Below are 22,515 nucleotides of genomic sequence, written 5' to 3' on the forward strand. Positions count from 1 at the left end.
CTATGCCGCAAACTACACTAAAAACAGATATATTCCAACGTCTGGGCGCGATGTGAAGGGCTCTCGGTGCCCCGCAGGTCTGCGCGGGGCAGCTCTGGCGCAGCCGGTGCGCGCTCCCTGCGCTCCCCGCATCCCGCGTCACGCCGGCGCTTGGAAAAGCCGCCGGGTCCAGGGAAACCCCGCGCTCCAGGGAAACAGCCGGCGTGCCGGAGGTGCCAGCCGGCTCCATCCCACGGCATTCCCCAGGCCCGGCCCCGCTCCTCCCACCCCCCCGAACGCCGCAAGCCCCAGCGCAGCGGCTGCGGCAGCGGGCGGGGCGGGAGCGGCCCCGGGGCCGCGGCCGAGAGGAGCCGAGCGGGGCGGCAGGTAGGGAGGGAAAGAGGGAGGGATGGAGCTGAGGAGGGAGGGAGAGAGGGAGAGAGGGGGGTATTTAAACAGCGCCGGGCTGGGGAGCCGCGGTGCGCGGCGCGGAGGCGAGCGCGGCGCGGGGCCGCGGAGCGCCCGCATCCCGGAGCGCCCGCATCCCGGAGCGCCCGCATCCCGGAGCGCCCGCGCCGCGGAGCGCCGGTGTTCCCGCAGCCCGCTGTCCCCCAGCCCGCTGTCCCCGCACCAGGAGCCCCGCACGGCCCGGTGCCCGCGCTCAGCCCCCGCTCAGCCGCGCTCGCCCAAGGGCATCGCGGCGGAGGCGCGCCCCGGAGCATCCCCGCACCCCGGAGCATCCCCGCACCCCGGGGCCGGTGACCTTGGCCCGGAGGGTCTCCAGAGGCTCGGTAAGGAGCGCGGGGGGAAGGCCCGGGAGCAGCGGTGAAGCCTCAGGGGGTTTGCTCTGCTGTGCTGCCTTCAAGGTGGTGGTGGCGTTACGGACGGACCTACAGCCTTCAGCAAGGTCCCTCCGGGCTTAAAATGCTCCCTGCTCGTAGGAACGGGATGAGCTTCGAGGTCCCTTGGAGCCCGAACCATCCTGTGATTCTGTGACTTGTTGCTGCAGTTGGGGGTTTCCAGGTGTTGTGGCTGGTACAGATGTTGGAGGATGCTTTGCCTTGGCAGGGGGTTACTGAAAACCAAACACCCAGAAATACAGAGGTGGAAACAGGGGATGGAGGAGGGAAGGTGACTGTGCTGCTCAGAGCAGTGTGCTGAAAATACTCGGTGCTTACAGGCTCTTTGGTTTTCTTAGAGTTGCTGGTGGCTCCCAGTAATCCTTCAGTGGGAAGCAGGTGCAAGACCTACCTCCCTCTTGGAGCTGGGATAATAGGGAAGAGAATCCTTGCAATAGATGCTCTGCTTAGTCAGCACAAGGTACTTTGTGGACTGTGGATTTTGATGCTTTAGGAGTTGGGATGCTTCTTCATCTTTTTCTCACGGATATCACGAGTATGGTACAAATAACTATGTTTTGAGAGCAATTCCACGACTCCTTGGAGTGATTTCTAGGTGGTGCAGGTTTGGTGGGGGAAAACAGGGAAGCTTTTCATGAAGCCTGTGCATTTTTCCAGCTGGAATTGGAGATGTGGGGAAACAGTGTCTGGGGAGCAGCTCAGGGCCACGGGAATACTTGTTCCATGTTCCCTGTGTCCCAACAGCATCCAGGGCATGTGGTGCAGTGCACAGCACCAGGACACAGAGCTCCAGCTGGCTGACAACCATCCCTGGCTCTGCTCTGGGTCCTGACAAGGTTTTATCAAGCTTTTCCTTTGTGCTGTGTCTGTACCTCAAACCTGGCCTTGCTGCTGGTGTAGAGCCAAGTGAACATTCCCAAAACCAGCACCTTGGGAGCAGAGGAGCCCAGGAGGTTGGGATGTCCACCCAGAGGGGACCCCACGAGGTGCTGCAGCTTTGAAGAGCCTTGTCTTTCCCTGTTGTGTGACTGGAGGGTTCCTTGTGTCTCCCCTCCAAAAATTAAGGGTGGCTTTGCTTTCCCCTCATTTTAGGGATATTCTGTATCAACACCTTTCTGGGGTCAAACCTGTTTGCTCACAGGGATGAAGTGGCCTGTGAGGGAAATCATTCCTTCCTACACCTATGGGGTTAAATGAGTTTCTGTGAAAAATGTGAGTCTCCCTTTTTCCTTCTTATCTGTTCCAGGGATCTCACTTCATTTTTTTCTTTTCCCCTTTTGGGTCAGTGGCTGCTGTGGTGCAACTCTGCTTCCCTGCATCAGATCTCAGAGGAGATGCACTTGCACAAGAGTTTGGTCCCTGTTTCCCACTAATACCTGTCATTACTCTGACAATATTCACCTTCTCATATTACACATAACCCAAGAGCAGCTGTTATTTTCAGCTGCTTCAGAAATGACTCAGAGCAAAGCAAAGAAGTCTGAATAAAATAAGAACTGCAATCAGAAGTAAATCTTCTGTTAGACCCCAAACATCTCAGCTATTTTGTCTGGAGAGTGATGTGTTTACACAGCCTTCTGAACTCGGAGATCTTTAAAGTCCTCTTGAAGGATGTGGATGATGTCCCAAATCTCACAAGTCTTGCAGGAACTAAGGTTTGTCACCAAGAGCAAAAGCAAAACCTCACCAAACCCCCTCTAAGATACTCCTGCAACAGTTCTTTGAGAACTCTCAATTTTTGAGTAATTGCAATTTAAACCTGGTGCTGGTCTCTGGTTACAAATTTGAGGGGATTTCAGTTCAAAACCATGTCTGTCCTAAACTGTGCTCACCCTGAAAATACAGGGAAAGATTTTCCTGGGATTTCAAGTTGCCAGTTCACCTGTCTGCCCTGGCAGAGCTGCTCACCAGTTCTGCTCCAGGGTGCAAGTCCTTGGAGCCCAAAACATGCTCAGCCCAGAGGAAGCTGGAAAGGAAGGGATTTGTACACAGACTGTAAGGAGCAGATAGTTATGTAAGGAAACGACTGAGGAAACTTCAGAGGAGGGAAGAACGGAAAAATTGTTGAAAAATTAATTTGGCCTTGGAAGAAAATGGGACAGAGCTGCTCCAAGGATGTTGTTGTTGCAGAGAAGCTGCATCTCCTCCTTCCTCTGCCCGAGTAGAGACAGGAGGGTGGACTGATAAATCAGCCAGGCTGCAAAGTTAGGGGGAGTTGATTTATTCAGCAATGTGGCTTTGCTAGGAGCAGCCTACAGCTTGCAGGGGTAGGTAAGGCATGAAATCAGTCTAAACTTCAACTGCTTTCAACATCTGTTCTGTTATTGAATGGCTGGGAGCCTCTCTCCAGATGAAATCCCTGTGGGTGCTGCTTTCCCAAGGGTCAACAATTGTATATCACATTTAAAATGACATCATTGTGGGCCATAATAAACCCCATTTGCCATTTCAACAAAAAATAGTTAGGTGTTTGCCTTCCACTGCTTATTGTTAAATACTTCCACCCAGGCTGACAAGAATCCAGGTGTTCCAGGCAGGGATGGAGGTGAATTATAGCACCAAACCCCTGCTGGGGAGCCCAGAAGAGCTGCTGGAGGAGCTTGGACCTGGCAGCACACGAGGGGGAGGTTTGGGGTCAGAGCTGGACATGAGGAAGTTGGGCCAGACTTTGTGCAGGTGTGGCTTTGCCACCCCCTGAGTGTTTTGCTGCCTTGTTTGGAGTCACCAGAGGTAAAAGGAAGTCTTCCCAAACAGCAAAAGGTCTTGTGTGCATTATGTAACACATAAAAGAACCCAAACAGCACCTCTGTGCTCCCACTGAGGGCAGCAGGGAGGAGGGTTGGTGTTTAAAGATCGGGAAGATGCTGGAGTTCCTTCTCCTGAGCAAGGGAAAGCAGAAAACGGGGCTGAAAACACTTTTCTGCCTCACCCTTTTCACTCTTGAAGTATTTTTTCACTCCTGGAAGAATTTCTTTCGTCCAGAAAACCCCACAGGAGCAGTCGAACCATGTTCACCCATATGCAGAATGTCTGAGTCATGTAGAGCAATAAAATTTGACCAGCTCAGAGCTTTATCCTGCTGTTGCATGGGACACAAGCAGGAGCTTCCACATTTCCTGGAGCACAGGAGCTGGCAGGAATGCAGGGCCCAGTGTGCTGAGATGCTGATTCAGGAGGATGAAAGCTGAGGGAGAGGAACCAGAGATTGTCTCACTGCTGCTCTGCACTGCAGAATTACAGGTGGGGTGTAAATCAACTGTAATTATTTATTGCAGTCTGGATGTCGAGGCATTTTTAACGGGGTCTCCTTTGGGATTGTTGCTGCTGTTCTCACTCACATCCTCTGCCTGGTGTTTCCTCCCTGTGAAAACAAGCTCGAGGGGACATTTAAAGATCCATGTGGAAGCACTGCAGTAACCTGAGGGGTTTCTGCTTGTCAGGAGGGAACAGGCAGCTTTCCAGGCTGAGCCGAGGAATTGGAGCCGCAGGGATGCAAGAGAGGAACAGGCTGAGGGTGTCCCTGGGATTCCCTGCACTAACTGCTGCCTCAGCGAAATTTCTTCCCCACTGCTGGTCCACAGGACCTGAATTTCATTCCTTATGCTCTGTGCTTGGTGCTCACTGAATAAAACATTAAGGGGAGTGAAGGATGGAGTGGGAACGGGAATCCCTTTATGGCTCTGTTTGCACTTGAAGATGTCTGTCTGCACAAATTTGGAGCTGTCTGTCTGCACAAAATCAGTGGGCTCAGCCCAGGATCACATTGGCTTGTCCCCCCTAAGAAGGGACAAGGCTGGTGCCTTGGATAAGTCAGGATATTCTGAGTTACAGCAGAACAAACCCACTTAACACAATAAAACGACAAAGAACAGCCAAATAACCTGCAGAAAGGATTTCTGCTTCAATCCCCAAGGGGGTGACTACCCATTCCTCTTCTAATAGCTGCAATTATTTATATAGCAGACAACTTAAAAACAGTTATTGCACTTGGCCTTGTTGCACCTGCCCACATGTGGGTGCTGAGGGGGTGGTTGGACTGGGAACACCCTCAAGGGCTCCTGGTAGGATTTTATTTAAGCTTCAGCACGAGAGGAATCCCTCAGGATGCTGCAGAACCCACCCACTCTTGCTTCCCTGCTATCACAGCAGTTATTTAGCAAATGGCTAATTTCCAGCCAATTAAATATTTGCATTTTGGGGGTGGATTGATTGTTTGCTTGTTTTTCTTCTCTCCTTGTCTCTACTTTACATTCAAAGCACCAGAGGCACCCTGTGAACGGGGCCACCTCCACTCTCAGGGTTTGTTTTTCCCCCTCCCAGATAAACTTAGACCTGTGTAACTCAACCAACCCCTCCTGCTGAAGGTGTCCAGTGTTTCTCAAGCATTCTTTGGAAACCAGTCCATCCCAGTTCCCCTCCAAGAATGTTTCTTCCCACAGGAATTTCCCACCAGGTGCTGTCCGGCCACGGGTCAGAGTTGTGGACCTATGACCAAAATTCCCCAAATCCCAGCTGCTCAAAGCATAAATTCCACATTAAAGTACCTTACACTGGCATCTTTAGGTTCCAACTCCCAATTAGCTCCAACACCAGGTCACTAATAAAGCAATTTTTGAGATTAGACATGCTCTGAAATGAAACTTGGTGCATTTTGGTGATGATTTATCTTTCCAGCTGCCCTAATCAGAGACATGTATCAACAAGCAAGAAAAATCAGGCAGCCACTTAAAACAATAAAAGCTGCTTTACAGGTTTCTCTTCTTGGGTTTGGTTCTTTTTTATTTTTTTTTTTTGCTTGGAGGTGGAATTGCTGAACATAACCTGAATGTTGCTTAATGGCTTGAGAAGGTGAATTCTCTTCATTTCACTCATAGCTGGCTGGAACAGTCCCATGGCCTCTAGAAAGGCATTTCCACAACACAATTGAATGCTTAAATCCAAATTTACAGACAGGCAGTGTTAAGTTAGAATGGCATAAGAGCAAATTACCTCCTGCTCTGGCATATTGGGAACTGCTGAGTGAATAACTCAGGACTCTTTCAACTCAGAGTCACAGTAGTAATATAATAAAACACAGCAATGCTTAAAAATGGAAGTAGAAGGACAAATCTTGTTTAAAATTCAGATTTATTTTTTTTTAGCCTCAAAATTTGTGTAGTGATCTGCCATTCCCTTTGATTATTGGTACAAGTAATTTGGGTGGGAAAGCTGCTGGAGCTGTGGAGCTTTGGGCTGTTCCTCGTGCTCCACACTGGGCCCAAATTAATGCAAACAGGGTTCCTCCCCAGAGGTGTCTGTGGCACAGGGCAGTCTGGTCTCTGATTTCCTGAGCAGCTGGTTTAAGGTGCCTCTTTTTTCCTTTCCCTCCTATGTTTTCCTTCATAAATTATGCACCTGGAATGGCATTATCCTGCAACACTCTTCGTGTTGCTGCCCTTCTCCTGCTATCAGAGAAGGTCTCTGGGCAGATGAAATGCAGTGGAGGTGAGTTAGTGGTGAGGAATCTAATTCACTCTTTGGCTTTTACTTATCTCAGCCTCTGCCATTCATTAGGAGACCACAAAGCCTCTGCATTAAGACAGTGTGTGTTTTTCCTGGTATTCCTGAATGCCTGGAGATGGAGTTATCCCCCTGCCCCCTGAACTGGGAGAAGCAGAGAAGCACAGGCTGGACTTTGTGGTGGAGCTGAGTGGAAACACAATCCCCAGGCTGGAGAAAGAAAGTGTGACGAGGTCTTTGGTTAAATCAAAAAGGGCTGCTCATCATTTTAATGACTTCATCCTTTATTCATGTCTCCCTCCAAGACAACAGTGCCTGGGAAGTGATAGTGCTGAGGCTGCAGCCTGGTTGAATATCAGACAAATCAGCCTGGGGAAGGTTTTTCCTGGCTTTGGCTGCTCCTTAAACCAGCTCCATATGGAGATACACAAGTGCATGTGCACCTCTGGTAACTCAGAGCCTCAGCCACCCACAGCCAGTGCTCCAGCCTTGCAGCAGGCAGGATTAGCAGGTATTTACCCAAGAAAGGTATGAGTTTAACTAGCACAGGTCTAACCCCAGTGTAAATACCTTAATCCTAGAGAGTATCAGAGGGCCCTTGTTCTCCTTCCAATTGTAGAGGAAAGGGCTTAACCTCTTCATTGGAAAATGCTGCTCTTTTTGCACAAGGGCTAAATAGAGACACTTTTGGCTCCCAGGGAGTCACAGTTTGCCAGCTGTGCCATTTTTATTGAAGGCTTTGCAATATTTACAAGGCTTTAAAGCCTCTCTTGAGTTCTGCTTTAAAATAAATTATCTGAAAGGAATCATCTTCCATTCATGCCAGGACAGGGACCAGTGGTGACATTTCTGCCCAGCCTGAACTCTTGGAAGTAAAACTGTTCCCAGCAAAGACAGTCATTGCTGGATTTAAAATGGGAGTGATCTTCCCCCCCCCAAAAGCACTGGAGGCAGTTTCTTGGTCTGGGAGATATGGAAAGATGGAAGTGAAGGAAATGAACTACTTTATGAGAATTGGGGGAATAAAGGATATATTGGGAAGGTACTGATGGTTGGAGGACACAGAAGAAAGGCTGGTGGGATGGAAAGTGTGTTTGTTGGGGGGTGATGGGGCAAGTACAGAAAGGTTGCGGCATAAAAATCTGGACAGAAACCCAAGGGATGGGAGGCGAAAATGGGGAGAGGTGCCTGCACATGGATGAGGAGGGGGAATAAACACAGTCAGGTTCTCAACAGCAGCTTGGACAGGCACTTGGAGTGTCCATTCAGTCAGACAGCCAGGCTTAAGGTCAGCCTGTGGTTGTTGCCTTCCCAAAGAAAAAGGAAAACCCCCAAATCTACCTTGCAGCATCTCCAGACAGCGAGGTGTGAGAGCACCAGTGATCCAGGAGAAGATGGAGAAATACAATCCAAGGTGTGTGCACTTGGCTGGGCACCCACCAGACAAAGATTTACACACCAGCAACCAAAATAAAGCTGTTAGAAAACAAACCAGGCATCCTTTGTATGGGTACCTTGTCTTCCCTTTGGTAAATACCCACAAACCACCAGAATACTGTGGACAGCAGTAAACCACTGAGTGCTGTCATATTTTTTGGCCTGTATCAGTGGCCTCTCATTATTTTAATCACAGGCTGCAAATTTTTCACTGCTACCTTAGGATTTGTGGCTTTGAGGGATGGGATATTTCTGGTGCCGAAAACTCGCTACGAAACAAGGCCTGAGGGATGTGATGTGTCCAAGCCTCTCTGTTCCTGGCATTTTAGGCAACAGAAGTGTAAAAAAAAAATGATACATTGGAAGGTTTTCCAGCAGGAAAATCTGCTGTATTCCCTGTGAGCTGACCTGTGTGTCCTTAAACTCAACCCCCAAAATAAAGAAGTCCCTCTGGGAAGCCTCATACAGTTGCTTGTCATTCTATTTTCTCAAAATACCATGTTTTTAGCCTGCATTTAAAGGTAATTTAAAACGCCAAAAAACAATTTTAACAATAAGCAGTGGAAGGCAAACCCCATTTCCTAGTTAATACTTGCTCAACTGTTCCAGTTTCCACATGGAGCTGGGAACAATGAATGTAGAAAGGTATCACCTGAGAAGAAAATCTTTCCTAGACTTGTAACTTCTATTAAATACATTTAATCTGTGATGTTTCTTATTTCTTTGGAGTGAGTTGGAAAAACTTCTTCTGCAATTTGAGGTTGCTTTTTTTCCCTCCCTTTCATAGCTTGTCTTTTTTTTTATCCCCAACAATTGCAGAACAATAAAAAGCATTACCAGAAGGAAGCAGAGGGGGTTTTAGAGCAGTTTTTTAATCTCGTCTTTATCCCAGGGCATATCTGTATGCCATCCACATTTATGGAAGCTGACTCAAAGCCTTCCCTTTTAAATGCCTATTTCCCTGATTTCTATGTGATCCCTGTGCTTTTGTGGGCTCAGGTGGTTTTAATTCCTAGAACAGAACGAGTAGAAAAATACATTCCCAGTCAGAATGTGGGAATTCATAGAATCACAGGATGGTTTGGGTGGGAAGGGAATTTAGAGGTTATTGAGTGCCACCCCCTGCCATGGGCAGGGACACCTTCCACTAGTCCAGGTTGCTCCAAGGCTCGTCCAACCTGGCCTTGGACACTTCCAGGGATGGGGCAGCCACAGCTTGTCTGGGAATTGAGATTGTCCAAGTGATAGAGCTTCGATAAATTCAAGAAGCAGCTGCAGAGCTCAGCACTGTTCCCCGTGCTGCTGATGGCACCGATGTGTTACCTCTGCTCGAAATTCACTTTATACAACGCTCACATGTGATATCAAACCTGAAATGATGGTCACCACATCCTGGTTCGGTGCCAGCGCAGTTTAATCCGAAGTTCCCTGTCATTCCAGGTCATCTCCAGGAGCTGAGGATGGATGTGAAGCGGGTGAAGGACTATATCTACTGGCTGTACTACCAGTACCTGCTGGTGACCTGCAGCTACGTGCTGGAGCCCTGGGAGCAGTCCATGTTCCACACCATCACGGTGACCGTGGTGGCCATGGTGGTGTACACGGCCTACGTCTTCGTGCCCATCCACGTCCGCCTGGCCCTGGAATTCTTCTCCCAGATTTTCGGGGCCCAGCCCGACAGCGCCGTGCCCGTGGTGAACTGAACCCACCCCAGCAGCTCGTGTGGAATGTTGTGTGTCTGTCCCAAAGCACTCTGGCACTTAGGAAAACACCGTTTTCTCTCACGGCATGCGGCTTTGCTTCATTCCCAGAGCTGGGGGAGGCTCTGAGGTCCTGCCTCTTAAACCAGCCCAGGCAGCACATCACCTGCAATGCCACATTTGCCTGATTTCAACCACTTTCAGCAGCCTAATTTAATCACTCTGGCACGTGCAAAACAGCAGAGACTGCGATGGCTGAGGAGTGCAACACTCATCACACACAAAGCTCACAGTGCAGGGGAAAAACACCCCTGTGGCTTCTCTGCCCAGGCTACAGAATATAAAGAAATGAGTATATCCAGCATGATTTGAGTGCTAACACCTGGCTGGTTATTGACTTCTAGTTTTTAAGGGATGGGAGAGGAAACTCGAAGAGAAAGCAACAGGAGGATGAACTTTAATCCAACTTTTTTGCATCTAAGTTGTTGCACCTGAGTTCAGATGGCCTAAAAGAGATTATTTTTTTTTTTAATACTGTATGTAATCTTGCAGTTTAGTGAAGATGACAGAAAGAAGCAAACTCAGCTCTGTTTCAGTGCCCTCCTGCCTTATTTGATAAAACCCAAGACCTTTTCTTTCTGCTCCCACTCACCAAGGCAGCAAAGTGCATGTCAGCACCAGGGGAAGATGATCGAGGAATCAGAGTGGAAGTAATATTTTAATACCTGCAGGGAAGTCTGAGGGCTTAAAGAGATCTCCTTTCTAAAGAAGAAATTAGATTTATAATCATTGCCCGTGGGGAGTTTCTGGAACAATGAAAGGTTGTTTGGTTTTCACACTACACCTCAATCACATGTAAATCCCAAATCATAAATTACAGCTGCACATCTCTAACAGCTGCTGCTGCTGTTCTTAGAAGCGAGAGGTGCAAAATGTAAATAGCTTTCAAATGATGATTGCACAGTTATAGGATACAAAAAAAACCTCTCTTATCTTCTTTATCAAGCTGCAGTGAGGTCCTGTACCTTAAAAGCACAAATCTGCTTGGAAACGAAGACATGTTGTGAAGGTTGACCAGATCTGAACATGTGTATGCAGTTTTTTTTCGGATAAAAATTAAATTTTATTCTTCTGAAATGACATTCTGGTGCTCATGACTCAGCTCTTCTGTGTTTTCTGCTCATTCATAAATAGTCTGGATGCATGTGGGCCAGGCTGGCACTGTGGTAGACAGATTATTTTGGAATAAATGTTCTGGGATGAGGTTTGAGAGCTCCCTAAATGGATCTGTGGGGGGACTGCCATGTTCATCCTCACTGGATCCAAGACTTCTCCTGTCTCTGGGAAAAAAAAAGCCACTGATGTGCTTCAAATTAAGGCAACAAATACCTGTGTGTGCTGGTGGCACAACTGGGTGCTTTGGGCTCAAATGGGAGTCAAAATCTCAGCTGTCCTGGTAGTTTAATCCCAGTTGTTATCCTGCAAATCCAAGTTGTAATCACACTTCCAGTTATCCCACAGCATCGGAGGAGACGAAAAATGGCAATACCTGGGACATTTTCCATGGAAGCAGCCCTTAAAGTAGACTAAAAGTAGACTAAAATAGACCAAAAAGCTACAAGCCAAATGTCAGAGGTGAAAAAATAAAAATATTTACCCAGCAAGTTGGTGCTTGAACCAAAAACCTGTCCCAAATTTTATTTTCAATTCTGCTTGTTAACCAGATGATATGATGCTGTAAATGCCATGGTATCTCCTCATCAGTTCTGTTTCCACTAAGATCTTAGGTTTTAATTTCTGAAAAAGGGGATTTCTTCCTCATGTCATCAAAACCAACTGACCTGCTTTTTGGAGGACAAGGAAAAACACTTTTTCACAGGTATGCAAAGGCTGGGTCTCCTGTCTCCAAGGCACACACCCCGATGGAATATTGCTATTTAAACATTTAACTGAGAGCAAACAGAGCAAGGAAGTTCCTTTGCTCGGGAAGAGGGATTTCCATTGCCCTCCCATGATGGGATTCATGGAAAGCACTTTTTTTTCCTTATTGGGCCTGTTATCCTTGTCTGGCTTTGCAGGAGGTGCAGGAAGATGGAGGAAAACAGCAGCAGCTGCTTTTTGGGAGGGTTCCTGCAGCCTCACTCCAGTGAAAATTCCTTTTTTTTAAGTGAGTTCTTCAGCTTCACTAAATTTCAAAGGTTTGGGGGGAGAGGTATTCACCAGGAAGGAAAGAAACAGCTAAAAATAACCTCTGCTAAAAAGCCTTTTGAGATTTTCCCAACCCTTTCCACTTCTCCTTGCTGCTGGAAAAGCTGGAATAACTCTACCCACTTATTATTCAAAATCAGTGGGTTCCAGCAGGAGACTTCAAGGCATTTTTGGCACTCAGCAGTGAACAGAAGCATTTTTTTTCCCCCAACCAAAAGAGAGAGGAGGTGAGGTAACACCTTTGACAGCTTGAGACCACACCACAGCTTGGGAAACTCTGCTCCAGCGCTGAAATCCCTTTCCCTGTAGATGAAACTATTCATCCAGGATGGAAAGAGGTTGTAAGGTGGAAGGAGGGTCTTGTTTTGGAGCTCCCAGTAACACCAGTATGTCCAGCACATGGGCAACAGCCCCGTTGTGAGGAATATGTGAGGCTCCTCATAAAGTACCTTGGCAGGGCACTGTTTTCTCCTGCTTCATTATTGCTCCACATTAATTGCACTTAATTGCTCGGTTATTGCCCTGTTAATTGTAGTTCAGGCTGAGCAGAGTAGCTGGAGGTTTTTACACAAAAAAAAAAAAAGTTAAATGAAAGGAATATGTTAAGAGTGAACAGAACCAACAGTCCAACAGTGAAAACCCAACCAAAAGCAGGAAGGGGAGATGAACCTGTTCCAGCTGCACTGACCCCGAAAGTACAAATGCACCATTAAATTAAGTCAGGAGAAATCTGGGGGCTCAGCTGGCCAGCACCATACCTCTCTCTTGTTTAAAACTCATTTTCTTAATTCCATTTCATCAAAGCTCCCTTTTATGCTGCCATAAAGGTTTCCCGGCCAATTTCATGGATCACCTCCCAAATCCATTGCCGAGGGCGACTCCACATGAACGTGGTCAGACCATGAACCCCCACAACTTTCTCCCTGAAGCCCCTCCAGGCAGCTTTTACCCACCATGAACCCTCAGATCTTTCTCCCTGAAGCCCCTCCAGGCATCCTTCACCCGAGACTGTTAAAAACAGCTTCCCAAGGACCTTTTCCTTAGCTGGAAATACATATTCCTTCCTGGTCTTGCCCAGCAACACAGATCAGGATCACCACCAGTGCCCCTGCACATCTACCAGGCTTATTTCTCAGAACCTGCAATGCAGGAGAAATGTGTCCCCACAGAAGTTGCCCTCTCAGAAACTTCCTACAAATAAAAATGTGTGTACAGGGAAGGGAGTCCAAAAGAAAGATGGAGAGAAACTATTGACAAGGACATGTAGTGACAGGACGAGGGGGAATGGCTTTAAATTAGAAAAGAGGAGGCTTAGATGGGATATTGGGAGAGGAAATTGTTCCCTGGGAAGGTGGGGAGGCCCTGGCACAGGTTGCCCAGAGAAGCTGTGGCTGCCCCTGGATCCCTGGAAGTGTCCAAGGCCAGGTTGGAGCAACCTGGGATTAGTGGGAGGTGTCCCTGCCCATGGCAGGGGTGGAACTGGATGATCTTTAAGGTCACTTCAACCCAAACTATCCCATGATTCTGCTTTCCATGGTAGGAAGTTTCTGCTGCAAAGGACAGATGTCCTGAGCTCCTTGTGAACACCCACCCAAAGCAGCGCTCCACTTCCAGAATTTAATTCCCTAATTACCTGGAAGTTAGGGAAAGGAACCAGCTATTTAAGCCATTGTAAAACAAGCACAGCAGGTGTAATAACAGCAGAGCCACACGAACCACAAATCACACTCGAGCAGCACCAGCGTGAGCCGAAATTGGGACAATTCTCACAGATGAATTACTGCACCCCAGGGGCACAGACATGGACAAGTGGCCACGTGCCAAGCTGAGCACTGGAAATTAAGGCAGAACAGGCTAATTTTCAAATGAAATATTACTGAACTTTTAATAACTTCCTCATGTTCACACAAAACGTTCAACACGCAGCGTTGCACCAAGAGCAGTGCTGTCCTCTCGCAGGGCACGAGTCGACCCCACCCAAATCATTTTAATTATTTTCTCTTAAAACACCACATCAAAAGGGTTCTATCGGCAAGTTCCTGATATCCTACCACAAACTGAAAAACTGGGAAGTCAGCAGCAAAGCTGGACTCCTTCTACAGTGCAAATCCTCAGCTTCTTCAGCCCCATCCAACCACCCAACACGCAGTCCCGTTACAAATTTGTTGCAGTCAAGGGAATCGAGGGAGTGGAAGTTATTGAAATGTTCCAGTAAAATAATCTACCTTGAATCTGAGGAAAGTGAAAATGCTGTGTGTTGTCAGGGTCTGTCAGCTGACACAGGAGGTCTGATGCCTGTGTTATTCCCGAGATCCCCCAAAGGCTGGATCTGAGTTTTCCCCACGACTCCATCAGCAAGAGCCGAAACAAAACTGGCTCCTCTTCACTCTGTCCTTACACACAGGAGGCAAAGCCCAGCCTGAACTAATCAAAGTGCTTCAAATACTGATCAGCTTTAATATATTTATTAATAGGCAAACTTCTGCCTGATTCGAGGAGCCCAAGTTATAAAAATGTCTCCAGGCAACTTCCATGGAAACTCCCTGGCTGTGAGGCTCTGATTCACAGGTGGAGGTAAGAATTAATTCTGAGAATTCCCACTTGTCATCATCCCTGCCTGCTCCACCCTTATTTCACCCATTGCTACATCAGGACAGGGAAGAGCTGATAAACTCTGCTGATTCTGGTGTTTCACTACAGTCAGTTTTTACCTGGATAACCAAGGCTTTCTTAATATTAGAATAAGCTCCAAGCTGGAAATAGGCTCTAGAAATCACTTCATGTGGCCTGATATAAGTCGTAGCACCCCCCCTCAATTACCAACACACTTTAGTCTGGGCTTAGAAGTGAAATTAAAAAGATGCCCTTTTGCATCAAAATATGGATCTTACTGCTGAGAAGTGCTCAGGTAAAAGGAAAAAAATCAAGAACCAGGACAAAGAAGAGAGTGGAAATATCCACATGACAGAGAATAGGAAAAATCTACATGAAAAAGAGTCAGATTCTGCTTTTCTTACAATGACTGAGCAAAGAGGGACGAAATGGAGGTAAACTGTGGCAGTGCCAGGGATAGATTTCTGTCAGCCAAGGTGCTGCTTCCATTAGTTTGTTCTGGCAGCTCCTATTTTGCTCCAGAATCATGAGATCAGAAATATCTCATTATTTCAAGGTCATCCTCAAGGATGACTTACACACTGTGAATCTTCATGAGCTTTTGGTATTTAGAAAAAGATGAACAGGAGGAGAAAATGCAGGTAAAAAGCACATTATGGAGATTTTGACACAAAACAAGGGAGGCCAGGCTCGGGACAAGCACCCTGACATGGATAGGGCTGGAATGGGATTGCTGGAATGGGATTGCAGCAATGTAATTAAAGGATGGGGAGCAAGGCCTCACCCATCAGGCTGGCAGAAGAAAGAGCTTCTGTCGGTTCCTTGTGTTCTCCATAGCCATAAATTGCACAAGAGAAAAGCCTGGTAGCTCTCACACACTAATTATCTGCCAAATGCACAGAGATTGAGTGATTTATGAGGTAACAACTGGAAAAAAAAGATGGTGCAAACCGAGTCGACACATCCAGCTCTGGACACTCCGGTGCCTTGCTCAGGGAAGGATGGGATGTCCCAGATATTTCACTCCAGGGAAATAATACACCTCAAGGAGCTTTCTCCATGCCACAGACGAACACTGTGGACTTCCCTTTCCAATATTTCTCCTCCTGTGAGAATTGAAGGCAGAGCTTGATGGAATCAAGTGGAATCAGGCCACTGTTGAAGTGTGTGCACCCACCCCCAGCAGTGCTGCCTCACGGGCGGTCTGGAGGCACGTCAAAAAATGCCCAAGTGCTTCCTCTGCTCCAACCTTTCCCATTTTGTAAGAGGTGACTCACGTGCTATCAAAAAATCTGAGTATTTTGCTCTCCAGAAGCTCTTCCTTATCACAGATATATTTTCGTGGCATCAAAATACCTCAGAGCCCCACACCCAGTTCAGTATCAGCTTTTTATTCAGAACTGGGTACTAGGAGAAATTCTTCCCTGTGAGGGTGGAGAGGCCCTGGCACAGGTTGCCCAGAGAAGCTGTGGCTGCCCCTGGATCCCTGGAAGTGTCCAAGGCCAGGCTGGACAGGGCTTGGAGCAACCTGGGCTAGTGGAAGGTGTCCCTGCCCATCTCAGAGGGGTGGGAATCTTTAAGGTCCCTTCCAACCCAAACCATTTCATGACTCTACGAATTTCTGTGCCCTCTAAAACCCACTCCATCCATCACAGCCCTTGGGCACTGAAATAAGCACTTTGCAACAGCCCTGGACCCGTGGCTTCTTTTCCCCAAGAAATCTTCAATATCAAAACGAGCCTCGCTGGGATCGTCTTTCATACAAACGCAGATCCTCCTAAATAAATAATGAGCTGCAGCATTTGGGAAGTTTCCACTCCCTCGTCCAATGCAGTAAGTTCTGGTTTTGCAATTTTCTGGCTGAGCAATACCTGCACAGGCACCTTTTAATAGCCCATGTGTCAGCTCTCCCTGTCGTGCGTGTGCCAACAGGATGGGACAGGTGGAAAGGAAAATCCAACCCACCGCAGTTGCACCATCTCTTCCCGAGAATTTATCTCTGTGCATAATTATAAAATGCAAATGCCATCAGAGAGGGCTGCTGCACGCAAAAGAAAATAATAAATATATAAGAAGAAAGAGCTAATTGCCACTGCATTTATCAAACCTGGCACCTCAGCATGTCTTAAGTTACCAGTAGTAGGATGATTCAATATTCAAGTGGTCTGGTGAAGCTCTGGATGGGCACAGTGTCCCTGTCCTCCTCCTCCTCCTCCTTCCATATTTTCCTTCCCTGACTGTTTAAGCAATATTCATTTATCAGTCCACGCTCTCTGGCACAAATTCCCTGCAATCACACAGTTCAGTTCCCAGGTTCTTTCTGCCCCAGGTCCCTTTGACTTGGACTCTTTTGCAGTCCTGCCCTGCCTCAGAGGATTATCCCAGAGATACAGGGCTGCTGGAACATTTCCATGGCTTACTGAAGGAGGCACCAAGTCTGGACAGCACAAAGGCAACTCAACACCTCTCCCTGGGTGCACTCTGGAGGGGCATGGATTGAGCAGACCCCATATACAGAGCAGACCCCATGGACTGAGCAGACCCCATGGATTGAGCAGATCCCATGGGTAGAGCAGATCCCATGGATTGAGCTGACCCCAGGGATAGAGCAGACCCCAGGGATAGAGCAGACCCCATGGACTGAGCAGATCCCATGGATTGAGCAGACCCCATGGATTGAGCAGACCCCATGGGTTGAGCAGATCCCATGGATAGAGCAGATCCCATGGATTGAGCTGACCCCAGGGATAGAGCAGACCCCAGGGATAGAGCAGACCCCATGCATTGAGCAGACCCCATGCATTGAGCAGATCCCAGGCTGGTCCAGCCCTGTGCAAGAAAACTCATCCAGTGGTTTAGTTTTCCATCACCTTCCCTTCCTACCCTCTCCAGTTGGCTCCACGTGGTTCTTTTGCAAAGCTGGATCACAGTTTCCATGTAGTTTAGCTCCCATTTCCACCACCAAATTCTCCTTTCCTTACTCCTCTTTCTCCCCCATAAACCACCAATCTCTGGCTCTTCCATCCACATCAAAACACACAATTCCTGCCTCCCCATCCTCCTGTCCTCTCCTTCTACCCCCAAAAGCAGAGATGGAGGGAGAAGGAGTAGAGCACATCCCAAAGGACAAGGAATGCAAGTTGGATTCTAGAGGAAGTGCACTGAACTGGTTTTTGGCATTTTCTCTGGTTTTGTTTCCAGCCAGAGTAAAGCAAGTCTAGGAAATCTCAACACTACCCATGATTTTTATGCACAGGTTTTTAACAGACAAAATGTGCAAAATATTTTTACCTGCAAATTGCAATTCCCTTAGAATCCCAGAATAGTTTGGGCTGGAAGGGACCTTAAAGATCATCTCACTCCAACCCCCTGCCATGGGCAGGTGTGGAGCTCATCTGGAGTCGTGGAGCTTATATGGAGTCCCATATTCTCTCGTAAGAGAACTCAAAGTGCCAAGAGCTGAAAATATAAATTCCTTAAAAATCCATTCATTTTACTGATACCAATGTCCAAACTTGACACTGGTGTGGACCCTCTCCTGGCAGCTCCACAGCTCAGCACAACCCACCCTCTCACCAGGTTTCCTTTAGCCAGTTAAGGGGATGAGATGGTTTTTTAATGGGATGAGATGGTTTTTTAATGGGATGAGGTGTTTTCAGCTGACACGGAAGATGACAAAAGGCAAGTGCAAAGCAAACAGCTACTGTTCAATAGTCTCTGAGATTCCTGTCGTGTTCTGATGAGCAAATATTTACCTTTTTAAAACAATTCTTTCTTAATCTGAGGTTTAAGTCTAGTGCATCCTGGTGCAGGTAATAAACACACCAGGACTAAAGCAACCCCTCCTGGCTGCTGTCCATGCTTTTCCTTAAAATGAAATTTTGGCCATGGCTGTTCGTGGTTATCAAGAAACAACAAGCTGGGATGTTTGACAACACAAATTGGGAGCTGCTGAAGAACAGAAGTTGTCAGGGGAGGATTTTCTCTTGCAATATCCAGAAGATCCAATTTCACAGAATTCCAGAATCCCAGAACAGTTTTGGTTGGAAAGGACCTTAAAGACCATCTGTTCCACCCCCCTGCCATGGGCAGGGACACCTTCCACTAGCCCAGATTGCTCCAAGCCCCATCCAAACTGGCCTTGGACACTTCCAGGGATCCAGGGGCAGCCACAGCTTCTCTGGGCAACCTGTGCCAGGGCCTCCCCACCCTCACAGGGAAGACTTTCTCCCTAATATCCAATATAAATCTAATTTCACCAGTTTAGGATATCTCCTTGTTCAAGCAGCTCAATCCAAGCAACAGTATGGTTTGGGTTATTTTGTTTTATAAAGGCTACTAGGAAAAATTCCCATTTCTAACACCATGACAGGCATAGCAGTGGCTTTTAAAAAGTTCCAGGAATTTAGGGATGCCCTTCAGTGCAAAACTGCCCCTGTGCCTCTGATTGCACAAACCCAGCAGCTCTGCCTCTGGCACTCTGAGATTCAGCAAGACTGGGAATCATCCCTCTCTGCTGACACAGGGCAGCATTTCCCACCTCTGCACCCTCAGATATTCCAGAGGTATCCCTGCAAACCCCTCCCACATGCAAGTTTCACATAACACATTCAAAGGAAAGCAAACCACGGGTGTTTGTGCTGTGACGAAGCTCATTAAAGCCGATGATGCAACGTTTCATCTCTTCATCAGCTGAAAGTGGAATGTCACAACATCCTGAGCCCCGTCCCAAAGCCACTTTAAAGGAGTTTCTTTTCGACTCTCTTTGTTCCTGCCTCTGCAGCTCAGCAGGGATAATGTTTGTGGCTCACACCATAAATTGGGGTTGCTAATTGGATTCCTCACAACGAACTGAAGAAATAGGCAAGAACTGGAAAATAATGGGAGCATTATCCCAGTAAATTTAGTGCAGATGAACTCACAGAAAGCAGCCCCTGGAAGTGGAGTGTCCCGATGGGATCAGCTGATGTTATTCCTCCCATTCATATCCCTCCTTGAGACCACAGAGGACAAGCTGAACCAGCAGCTGAGGGACAGCTCTGCCTTTTGGAATTCTTAGTTTGCAACTTCCTAGCTGGCAATCCATGAAAAGCAAGGAAATCCTTGCCTTCCGAAAGGGATTACAACCGGATTACAACCTGAACTGGGAGCTAGATCCTGCCTGGAATACAGCTGGAAGCTGGGAATTGCCACCTCACACCCAGGCCAGGCACAACTCCTGCCCAAGAATGTCTCCCACGGCTTCCAGAACCACTGGCACAGGGAGCTGCTGCCTCCACCTTGGATCCTTAAATATCCCCTTTGGCCACAGCCCTGCCTTGAATTCCCTTCTCCCAGTCCTGGTTATAATCCTGTTGTCTGCTCTCTGAATGGAAACTGCTCCATTCATCCAAACTATGACTTAGTGTAATAGGAAAAGAGCAAAATTGTCAGGAGTGTGGGAATGCTCAGGACCTCAACAACTAAAAATACAGATGAGGTGTCACCACAATCCTCTTAAAAACCAAACTGGGCAGCAGTAAAGATCATAAAGGTGATTCATTGTTATTGCTGTTACTAAAATCCTAGAGTTAAATGAGGGTATTTTTATTAATTTGTGACTTGGAGGTGCTGAATGTCCTGGGAGCTGTACACGCTGCTCTGAATCTCAAATCTGTATTTGAGTTAATATTTAAAAAATGTGTAAAACAATATTTTTGTTTTTGTTCTTAATTTTTTTTAATTTTACATCTAAATTTCCACAGCTAATGAAAAGAGCACCCCAGAGCAGGGCAAAACCTCTTTTGGAGGGTCAGAGCAGCTCCAACCTGACACGAGGTCCCAGGAGCTCCTCAGGTGGCTTTGGCACCTCCTTTCCTGGATCCAGTTTCTGTGAGGGAATAGTGACCTCAGGTGTCTGTTAAATTAATCACAGGAGTATCTTTCCCATGAATTTATCATGGCCAAAACCTGGAATCCAGACCCACCATTGCTGAAGTTCTCAGGGAATTCTGTGCTTTGCTTTTTATCCTGTTTATTGTGTACAAATACATTTATTGCATAAAATTCTTCACAAGTGGCTGAGACAGTTTAGAACATACAAATTTTCCTCGGATGGGTGGCAGCCAGAGGACAACAGAGGCAATACAAAGTACCTTGGTGACCACAAAGAACCCAGTTCTGACATGAACTGAGGCTTGAGCTGAGGTAGGGTTTGATATATTAGCACCAAAATTAGGTGGAGAAAACTGCAGTTGACAATAAATCTGAAGTGGAAACTTTCACAGCACTATTAGGATCAAAATCTCCCCCCAGTGACTTCACAGATCTGTTTCCCAGAAATGACAGGCTTTGTCCTGCCCCTCTTGAGACTCTCCAAGTGACAGCCTGGAATTCACAGCAAGTTTATTATTTCATAAATCAAAGAAAAGATTGAGTGATTCATCAAGGCTTGAAAGTAAAAACTATATAACACCCACTGTGTAGCAGAGGTTCTGAAATGAAACTTCAATGCAAGGAAACACTTTTTTTTTTCCCCATTTTCTTTTCTTTTTTTTTTTTAATAATATGCTCAGTAGTCTCCAGAGAGGTCTGCAAAGAAACTTAATTTCAAAGGAGCAGAAGTAACAGTCTGTGAAGACAAGCAGCCCACCAAAGAAAAATGTGCCAAAGAAGAAAAAACACCTCAGACAACTCGACAGCCTGTGATTTTCAGTCCCCAGCTGAAACAACTCTTCCTTTCCATGAGAAAATTACCACGTTAAATAAATCCCACGTGATGTGTTGATGCAATTCAGCTCCGTTTTTCTCCGTCACAACTGTGAACGTGCAGAAAACAAATGCTGATCCACAAACAAACCTCGGTATCACAAAATCATGGAATCACAAAAAGGTTTGGGTTGGAAAGCACCTTAAAGATCATCTCAATCCAACCCCTTGCCATGGCAGTTGCTCTTTTCCAAAGGGTTGTTATGGTACACCATGAATGCAATCTAATCCAACCAGCTCCTCCTTCTAAATCCAAGTATTTTTTGTACTGGAGACAAGCGCCAGTCTGGAAGGTAAACTCATAAAAATCCTAAAATTCTTTGCTAAGAACTGGCATTGGGAAAAACAAGTCAGTAGATGACTGACATCAGGACAACATCCTGTAATTCCACTATTGAAACTGCATCTTCCATTTGGAAATTCGCAGGTGCCAGTGGGTTCTGGTAGTTTCACATCCTAAAAGTAAATTAAATTATAATTATCATAGTTTAATCCTTTAGAAATTAGTGACAGGATGAGGACTCTTATGCTTCCCAATGATTTCAAATCAAGACTGAATCCCAGCTGGAATGTTTGCTTCTTCATTTACAAGCATCTGCACCATCACATAATCTATTGTATATAATCTAAAATCTATGCTTTCAGGAAAAAAAAATGTGATTTTATTGCTCAGATATAGGAGAACTAAACAAAGGGAGAAGTTCAGGAACTTTGAGGTTTACCCATTTCTACAAGAAATACATTTCTACAAGATCACGCCTATTCTAAATTTAATTCTAAAACTAGCTTTTTTTTTTCAAGGAGGTTGACTCTTTTTCAAACGATTTGCAATTTTCTTTTCAAAATCAATACCTAAAGTAATACGAATTTAATGCCCAAACACCCCTATTCCTACTCTTTCCACCGAAGTTGGAAATTCTTTTTAAAAAGCAGTCGGAGTAGCATTTGGAGGCACTCAGTCACAGTCGAAAAATAGGTTAAAAAAACAGTAAAAATGCTTCAGAGCAGTATTTATTGAAGTTAAATTAGCAGCATCCTTTAAGCATTAATTAGGTGCAAAGGGGCACCTCCTCGGGCACGGCTGACAACTCAAAATTCACGGCAATTCCGGTGGGGATTTGTGGGTGCGAAAACACATGAGATAAATGGGGGGGGGGGGGGGAAGGAACTTCACATTTCCATGAAAATAAATAAATAAATGAATAAATCAGGACACCAATCCTTGGGGCAGGGGTGGAACAGGCGGAGCCGCCGCCGCCGCCGGGCCCTCAGCCGCCATTTGCGGCAGCGGCGCTGGGGGGAATGGTGGTGGGGGTGGATTTTTAATGAAAAGTGAATTATTGTTTGGAGGAATCGCTGATTAAAATGTTACTCGCATCAAAATGCGGAAGGGAACGGAAGGCGCCACGCCGGCGATCCCTCACGGCTCCCTCAGCCCGCCCCCCAGAGGGGCCGAACCGGCGCCGCCGCCT

General features: G+C 46.8%; 1 protein-coding gene across 4 annotated transcripts; it reads left to right on the forward strand.

Moving 5' to 3' along the window:
* The first annotated feature begins 296 nt into the window (after positions 1–296).
* SPTSSB (serine palmitoyltransferase small subunit B) lies at positions 297–10,612 on the forward strand. 4 transcript variants are annotated; one of them, XM_027685856.1, is made up of 3 exons: positions 308–362; positions 2,057–2,062; positions 9,218–10,612. In XM_027685856.1, the coding sequence occupies exon 3, from the start codon at positions 9,236–9,238 to the stop codon at positions 9,476–9,478; it is 243 nt and encodes an 80-aa protein (XP_027541657.1). In that variant the 5' UTR covers positions 308–362; positions 2,057–2,062; positions 9,218–9,235; the 3' UTR covers positions 9,479–10,612. The 4 variants fall into 4 exon arrangements, with proteins under 4 accessions (XP_027541658.1, XP_027541657.1, XP_027541656.1 ...); XM_027685857.1 differs by lacking the exon at positions 2,057–2,062 and having other exon boundaries at positions 297–366; positions 9,216–10,612; XM_027685855.1 differs by lacking the exons at positions 308–362; positions 2,057–2,062 and adding an exon at positions 581–770 and having other exon boundaries at positions 9,216–10,612.
* Positions 10,613–22,515: the final 11,903 nt, after the last annotated feature.

Source organism: Neopelma chrysocephalum, unplaced genomic scaffold (assembly GCF_003984885.1).
Source record: "Neopelma chrysocephalum unplaced genomic scaffold, ASM398488v2 Primary Assembly neopelma1_69, whole genome shotgun sequence".
NCBI lineage: Eukaryota > Metazoa > Chordata > Aves > Passeriformes > Pipridae > Neopelma > Neopelma chrysocephalum.